The 8,469-nt window shown below is 33.9% G+C and overlaps 1 protein-coding gene across 2 annotated transcripts; it reads left to right on the top strand.

Annotated features, from left to right (window-relative positions):
* The first annotated feature begins 3,519 nt into the window (after nucleotides 1-3,519).
* On the top strand, nucleotides 3,520-6,778 carry LOC127798992 (uncharacterized). 2 transcript variants are annotated; one of them, XM_052332657.1, is made up of 3 exons: nucleotides 3,520-4,016; nucleotides 6,120-6,184; nucleotides 6,374-6,778. In XM_052332657.1, exons 1-3 carry the CDS (start codon nucleotides 3,932-3,934, stop codon nucleotides 6,566-6,568), a joined length of 345 nt encoding a protein of 114 aa, XP_052188617.1. In that variant the 5' UTR covers nucleotides 3,520-3,931; the 3' UTR covers nucleotides 6,569-6,778. The 2 variants fall into 2 exon arrangements, with proteins under 2 accessions (XP_052188617.1, XP_052188618.1); XM_052332658.1 differs by having other exon boundaries at nucleotides 3,532-4,016; nucleotides 6,123-6,184.
* The last annotated feature ends 1,691 nt before the right edge of the window (nucleotides 6,779-8,469 follow it).

The following is an 8,469-nucleotide window of genomic DNA, read 5'->3' on the forward strand; positions in this document are numbered from 1 at the left end:
TAGTGCCGACGAAGAATTGTATTTACACGGAGCCCGTTCTCAGGCTAGAAGCCATGCATTAGTTGGCATGACATTCCAGCTCGGGCATGCTTGCTTGGGCGAGGATTTTAGGGGTTAACCCATGCCTGTAAGAAGACATTGATGAATGGGCATGGTCAAGTGGGGCTTTATATTTAATTCCTGGATGTCTTCTGGTCAAAGGTCTTAATTAGCTGGGGTTTGATTAGTCATGGTCATGGATCGATGGGCCTCCCTCCCCTTACACCATTCATAACTTGCTGCTATTATGCCACTGCCATATGACAGTATGTGATGATGGGAATTTCATATTTGAAGAGGAATGTCAAGTTGACTCGCAGCCCCTCGTCTCAATCTAATATTACGGTCAAAGAAGGTGTAACAATCAACAACAATCATAACATTTAAAATGATTCTGAATTTTTTTTTGTTAGTACTGGTCTAATGGTCTTGATTGCAAAAAAAAAAAAAAAAAGCAAGTGGATATAGGAGTTCAACACGTTATCTAATTTGAAATAGTATGTGATGCAAACCCGTCCTGTACGTAACACGTTCGGTTTTTAAATAGTGGTTTTTGATCCTCATAAATTGCAAAGAAATCAGGTGGCTCATAAACAACACTGAGTTTAGGAGGGAATTTGAATGAAATAGTAATGGATGTACATGGTAGTGATCATGAGTTTTTGTTAATGATAAAAATAAAAATAAAAAAGGTAAGTTTCATATAGCTATATTTGATATTTGCTTATATTACTCTGAATGCCTTTGTGTTTCCCAAAATAGTACAAACCTCCATTGCCTTTAGTAGAATAGAAGATTGACTATTTTGTAAAAGCATTTTTCTCTAGTTACTTTTACTCTCACCTTACATCCTTTATCCCCTTCTATCTCTTCCTTTCGTTTCCTTCTCATGTTAAACGCTATCATTGGCAATGGTTATTGCTAGTGACAAATTTCTTTCAATAGAGCTCATTATTATTTACGATGGCGATGGAGTTTCAAACTATTAGGATGGTTTAGAACACTATTGTGACAGTTTTTAGAGAGAGAAATATAAGGGATGGTTAGGCTATGATGAGGCAACTATTGACGATGTAAATCTCTCTCTTACCATCAGTCCATAAAATTTTCTTTCTTGTGAATTAGAAAAACGTCAAATATGATCAATAAGACTTCTAGATTCGGGATTAATTGGGCTTCTTGTATGAATCTTATTCCAGTGAAAAGTAGTAGTTGATAATTTGTAGCGGCAAACTCGTGATATGGTGCATGGTGGTTGTGAATTTATTGCAGTGAAGATGAACAGTTAAACATTGCTTGTGTGTGTTTCTTTTCTAATTAAAATGTAGATAAAGAATAGAAGATATTTGAAAATGATTTACTGTCGTTAGTTAACGTGAGAGAAATAAAAATAGTGATCATAAAAAAAGAGATCTATATAATTTTAAGAAACACAGGAATAGTTATTGAAATATAGGAAAACTTCAAGGATAATATGATAAATTTACCCTAAATAATAATAATAATAATAATATGACGGAGCCGGGAGGCTATAAATACTAAATTGTGCCTGCCTTCCATGCTCCATAATAAACAAAAATTAATTAAATTGATAATGCATGATTATTAATTTTATTTTATTACACCTAACCTAAGAATGAATAATATCTAAAATCTCAGAAAACAATCATCAAATTAAGTTAATAAATCACTCAAATTAACTTTAAAAAAAAAAGAATAAAACAAAAAAGGCAACTGTCACAGCAAGATGATGCTGCTGTTGCTTGCTGCTCTTAGCTTTCAACAACAAAGCACTGTCTCTTGCTGTTCTCTGAAATAGCAAGAAGTGTAATCTCTTAATTTGTTTCTTGTCGTGCAGAATAGCAAGCAGCAGAGCTGTCTTTGCTTATGGCAGCGCGCTGTATGCACTACTACTAGAAGTATTTAAAAGCAAAATAAGCAAAATCAACCAAAAAACTAAAACAACAAATCAACCAAAAATCTGAAACGTGAGATGTGCACGCATTGACACACATACGTTTAAAATAAAATAAAATCAATCAAAATGAAAATCTGAAATGGGTGAGGGATAATGACTGAGAACAGGATGGCTGTGGCAGGTGGCTTCATGGGTAGGAATTTGTTCCATTTGAGCATATAATATATATACTCGACATAAATGTAATTTGGATTAATGGCGGAGGGATTGCGCTGGGCGCAAATTTTTAGTAGAGATCAACAGTGGTGATGCAAGAATCCATGTTTGTTTGAGAAATATGAACTTTCATTTTTTTTAAGACAAACATAATTTATTTATTCACTGTTGCTCATCTTTCGCAAGCAAACATGTGTTGTTGCATTGTCGTTGTTCATTTTTATTGAAGATAAATAACATTACTCAATAATTTTTATATATAAATTCATCTCCCTTCTATTAATATAATGAAAATGATCTCTTAATTTGAAAGATATTTCGGGAAGCAAATCCTTCTACTTTTTTTTCTTTTCTTTTTTAATTAGAAGAGATTTTTTTTAATTATTTTTTTAACCTTTGCACTATGTATATAAATATAAAATATATTAAGAATGGAATTTTATTTTTAATTAAATATTTAAACAAAAATAAGATTAACTTTCCCTTATTTTTCTTTTCTCTTCTACTTTATTTCTTTTATAAATCTTCCCTATCCTCTCCTCCAAAACTCCTAAGCATGGCCTAAAATTTCAGGGAGTCCACTCAAATTAAGAGAAAATATAAAAAGTTTTTAATTTTCTATCTTGACAAAAATAAAATTATAATATAAAAATTAACTTATCAAAACTCTTATCTTTTTATTAATGCAGTATTAATTTTGTTGTCATTTTCGCTTAATTTCTCAATAAAAAAAATTTATTTACATTATTTAGATGATTCCCAAGTAAAAATATATATATATTTAAAATTTGTTTTATTCTACTCCAATTCATCAACAAAATCAGTGTCAAACAATAACATAGCTTAAAAAAATTATTACACTAAAGGTGTGTTTGATTGCATTACTTAGAATTTAATTCTAAGTAATATTGCCTAAAAAACAAAAACCATCTCACCCCTTAAAAAATGAATTTCATGAAAAGAAGATTTAAATGGCTGTACCATACATATTTTTCTATAAAAAAATTAAGAGTGTTTAATTGTTTTCTATAAAAAATATATAATAATTACATATTTTTCATGAAAAAAATATATGCAATCAAACACACTCTGAAATATTTGGATAAAATTTTCTCTAGAAAACCTGAAGAGACATATCATTTTCCTCCTAAAACAAAGTTTGAAGTTTTACCGCTAAAGCAAGAGGCAAGAGGTGGCCCGAGAGCGAAGCCTCAGCCAGCCTGAAAGGCCTGCCCATATTCAGATGGCTCGTTTTCCACTACCATCTCGTATTCAATTGGCTCCATCCCCCACTCCATCAATCAATTCTTCTGCAACACCGCAATTAATCTCTATCTCTCTCCTCTCTATGTGTGTGTGTGCGCGTGTGTTTGAATGTAGTACAGCCATGCAAGACAAACAATGAACATCCCACATGGCTTACAACACTATTTTATATATATTATATACATCTGTTCTCCCTCTCTCATTCTTTATAGTTTATATATATACCTCTATCCGTATGTAAATGTATGGAGATGGGCTTGAGGGCGCTCTGCTGATTCTGAGCCTAGTTCTTCCCCCTTTATCTCCTCCGCGGATTTTCTGGTCGACTTTGGTGTTCTGAATGTGAGTGACGAAAGGCCGGTGACTTTCCGAAGAATTCCCTCAATGGGTTGAGTTATTTAACACGTTTACGGAAGATTGTGGAGACACGGTTCTGTTTGCGAGGGCTTGAAGAGAGATTTTTGTTCTAGGTTGTTGATAACTTTTAGTATAATGAAGGGGCTTTTCTGGGTTTTGTTGTCGGTGGCCGGAACCGCTATGGTGTTTCTTAGTTTCTCCGGTGATGGTGGCGTTTCTGGTAACTGAACTTCTATTGCCTTTGTCTTGATGTTATTTTCCCTAATGGATAGCAGGTAATTACGATAGAAGAATAGATACTACAATAGAGTACCATTGAATTTTATGGCTATTGGACTGTTTGTGGCTATTGGTTTTGCCCTTATTCCATAGTTTTTTGGGATGTTGTCTTTGCCTAGCTTTTTTTATATTTTTTTTTTCTTTAATAAAAAGAGAGTATGGAGCGGAGCGACTTGTGCCACCCTTGAGGTTGGGCTTGGCGGGGTGGTTGGGCAATTGATATCCTCCCCCCTACTGCACCCAGGGCTAGGGGCCATCGATCCAAGGAACTAACAGGACCTTCTAGGCTGCCCTACAGCGTCAATAGCCCCTTCTTTGCATGCATGCACTAGTGATGGTACAATTAGTTGTTTAGTGACAAACAAATTTTTGTACTATTTGTCTCTTACGCAGGTATTTACTGATTTGAGATCTCTGAGTAAATTGTTCCCAAAGGTCTGAGATAATTGATTTGGTACCCCTGATCTAGGTGGAATAATTTGTGCATTTCAACAAAATGCATGATATAAATAAGTAATCATCTATTATCTGCAGGATTCTCATGTGTTGTATATGTTAAAAAAAGATCAAAACCTGGAATGTTATGAGAGAAAAAAAAATTGACAATTTAGGAAAGATAGGATGGCTTCTTCTGGCAAATGACATTGCTGCTGGAATTTGCTTAAAAGATATAGAAGATAAACTTGGTAGTGATTGTCTACTGTTGGATTAGGCTATCTCTCTTATCTGACCTTGATTATGAGGTTATCACCTCTGAAGACGTCCAGATTCCGGATTGTAACAATTGGACTGGAAGGATCAGCACTTATCTTAAAAAGATGTTTCTTCACCATTAGAAGTTTAGCCAAAAAAAAAAAAGAATAGTACTCGCCATCAATTGTCCACAAGATAGGACTATGTCATCATTAGAAGTTTAGCCAAAAAACAAAAAAAGAATAGTACACGCCATCAATTGTCCACAAGATCGGACTATGTCATCATTAGAAGTTTGGCCATTCTGGACCCTTGCAAAGTGGAGAGCCTCTGTACTGGGGACACCTTTTGTGTGTTTGAGGTGGGAGTGTTGTGGGGGGTTCTGATTCTACTGACTTGTAAATAAGATAGCACTGTGTCGCATATGTGAAGCTATTGTATTAGTAATGGGATCTCTCAGCATACTGCTGATCTCTCAAGCCCACAATCACTTCATAGGTTTGTAAAAAAGTTTGAGATTTTCTGTACCCACTACATGTTCCAGTGTTCACCTTTTGCTTCAGCATTTGTTAAGTAATATCTTCAAAATGAGAAGATCAATGTTTCTTGTTCTTGATCAACTCTTTTTAGTAAATAAATGTCTCTGAGAAGTGCATCCATTATAATCCAACAGATTGCAATAGACAGTGAACCTTCCTTGTGCATTAGGAATGCCCAGCAGTGGCATTGAGAAGCAAATCAAGCATATGGGAAGCACTGATACTTTATGACAATTTATCCTTGTCTATCGATATGCCGTAGTCACCATGAATATTAGCTCTAATAAGTAAAGCAATTGACTTAAATTTACAACTGTGAGTATATGTTGGTGCTAATGGTTGTTTTATGTGAAAAATTAGAGCCAAAAGAAGGAATCAATTTTTGAAGTATAACCAAACTAGGAGAACAGAGCCATGCTCTCAAGCACCTTCCAACCATGTGTGCTTGTAGAGTCCTACATCGTATATATGTGAAATGACTGCTGACTTCATTGGCTGGTTTTTTGATGTTGGTGGTATTGTGTTGCTACTTTTGATGGTCAAGCTGATATATATTAATTTGCTGTTTGCTAATTGAATCAGAGTAGCTGGCCTAACAGCAGTCTCATGCTTTGTCTTTGATTATGAGTTCTTTATTTCTGATCAAGATTATATAACAACGCTGTTAAAACTGTTGATTTCCGATCATTTTGTTGTAAATAAAGAGTGGGTGTGGCATACAGTGAAGCTGTAGAATATGCTATATTGACCATTTCAAGTGTTACTTTGAAGATACATCTTGCCAGCCTAAATGACGACTTTCTTTTGATCAGCAGATATGGCTTTAACTCATCACGGGAATGGTATGGTAGAGATGACAACAAACAGGAAGCTGAAGGTACATGGACTTGAGATATCGCCATCCATGTGGCTATTAGAAAAAGTCACATAACTATGGTCGAGAGGCAATTGTTCAGAGTGTTTATTTCCCCTAAATTAAAAGCACAGGCAATTTTGCACTCTTATGATTCGGATGTGATATTTTCGTTCCCCCCCCCCCCCCCCCCCCCCCTATTTTTGAATGCAGGATAATGGTCATACTTCAATCACCAAAAAGAACGAGGCAGGAAGTGTAAATCTGGAAGACTACCACCCTATTGATCCAGTTCCAAGTTCAAAAGCTTCCATAAGACCTGGACCTATCCAGCATGGTACTCCACTTATGCCTTTTATCCCAAAGCCTTCACCTCCTCACAACCCAGAAACAATTGGGTTTCCTTAAGCCTGCTTTGGAAACTTTCTGTGTAATTGCTAAGCATGTACCTGAAGATTGCAGTGGCTTTTTAGTTCAATCAAGTGTTTGAACCATGTCACCTATTGTATTATAATGACTACTTGTGTACCTATGTGTGTCCTGTACTTATTGGCGGTTTGTATCAATTATCTTGCTATTTGCTTCAGTAAAATTGCCTGTGAGTTTTTTATTGTAATATATCAGTCATCTCCTATTCTGCATTTCTGCTTATAGTTATTCTCTCCGTGCAGTCAACCTGAAAGTAAGTACTTGAAGCTCTTGATTGAATCAGAAGTTTGACAAAAGGGCGAGCCTAACTAGGATATGTAAGGTTGTTCTTTTGTGAAAGAAATAAAAAAAAAAAAATTATGTACAAATATGACTTTTTTTACCTTTTGTAAAAATAGAGTACTGTGCACTAAACAATTTGACAAGGAGTAAAACTACAGGCTTACAAAATTGGCCGTGTATAATAGATTGATTTTCTCTGTTACAGGCTGTTGGGTCTTAGAATGAGTAATTAATATCAATGACTAAATGTCATGGGCCTTATGGCTTAGTGATTTCAGATCCAATAAAACTTTCAAACCTACCTAATTGGTAGAAAATTGTTGAAGAAACTTTGGGGAAGTTATTATCATACCGCAATAATAAGTCATTTTGGAGTTTGATTAAACTGCTCAGGCTTCATGGGGTCTAAAATCCATATTCTTTACTTCTCATGTATTCAATCTAAAAGCTTGTTTCCCTGTCTTTCTCTTGGTTCTTTTCTTTTCTTTTCTTTCGTTCCCTATGATTCCCTGTTAAAGGTCCCCTGTTAGGCACCATATGACGACAAAGCAAGTGAAATGATAGTGGTACCTAACTGGTTGGGTTCATTCAAGTTGATTCAACACTGAAAATGTTCCTTTTCCTTCAAGTTACTTTCATTGCCCATTTGATTATTTTTTCATTATCAGTGCCAGCCCTTCTTTTGATTTACAACTTCTAATTCTTAGGCAAACTGAATGTTTGTAGTGAAAATGCTACTAAATTAAACACTTCAAAGGTGGTAGTTGTATTGAACATTTTTTCCATTGAAATTTAAGGTCTTAGGTTCAAGAATAGTGTTCAATATCTTTTTGTATGATCGTTCATTAAATTATCCGCAACTTTAAGAGTCAAGCGGCTAATAATGTTGTTTCGAATGACTTTTAATAGATTTTTTTTTGTATATTTTAAATAATTAGTGTACAGACACTTTAAATTAGAAGATGATATATTATATTTTAGTCACTTAAATTTTCCCTCTTTAGGATTAAAAAAAAACTACAAAAATAATGTATATTTACAAATTATAAGCAATTTTAACAAGTATTTGCTTTTTTAATACAGAGTTCTTACCGAACAAAATAGTAAAAGAAGTATAAATTCCACCTAAAGTCCATGTAATATGACTCATCTTTAAAGTTCATGTAATATGAATTATTTTAAAAGGGATATTGTGTAATTTATTTTTAACATTTAAAGTTTTATGCTTTAATTTTACTTTTACTTTTACTTTTCCCTTGCTCGTGTGTGTGTGTTTTTGGTGGCTTATATTAGTAGTTGTTCTTCTTGGGTGTAATGGATATGAGAAAAAAAAATACATAAATATTGAATGTTAAAAATAAATTGTACAAATTTTCTTTAAAACAACCCAATTATGGCAGAATTTATCCTAATTTTTTTTTAATATAAAAAACACGAGAGGTCTTAGATTAATATGTAATTTTTAGTTGGAATCATTTCAAAAACTTATTGCCCCCACATTCTGAATTAGTTGAATTGATAAATAAGTCATATATTTAAATTCGGAGTCTGACTTTACAAATATATGCAAATTATTGATAGTCGCAAAGAGACAAACT

The sequence above is a fragment of the Diospyros lotus genome, chromosome 4 (assembly GCF_014633365.1).
Source record: "Diospyros lotus cultivar Yz01 chromosome 4, ASM1463336v1, whole genome shotgun sequence".
NCBI lineage: Eukaryota > Viridiplantae > Streptophyta > Magnoliopsida > Ericales > Ebenaceae > Diospyros > Diospyros lotus.

Excerpts from the sequence above, each read along its gene's own strand:
- LOC127798992 (XM_052332657.1), top strand. The coding sequence starts at position 3,932 with ATGAAGGGGCTTTTCTGGGTTTTGTTGTCGGTGGCCGGAACCGCTATG. Across the intron at positions 4,017-6,119 it reads CGGTGATGGTGGCGTTTCTG|CAGATATGGCTTTAACTCAT; the intron begins GTAACTGAACTT and ends TCTTTTGATCAG. Across the intron at positions 6,185-6,373 it reads CAACAAACAGGAAGCTGAAG|GATAATGGTCATACTTCAAT; the intron begins GTACATGGACTT and ends TTTTGAATGCAG.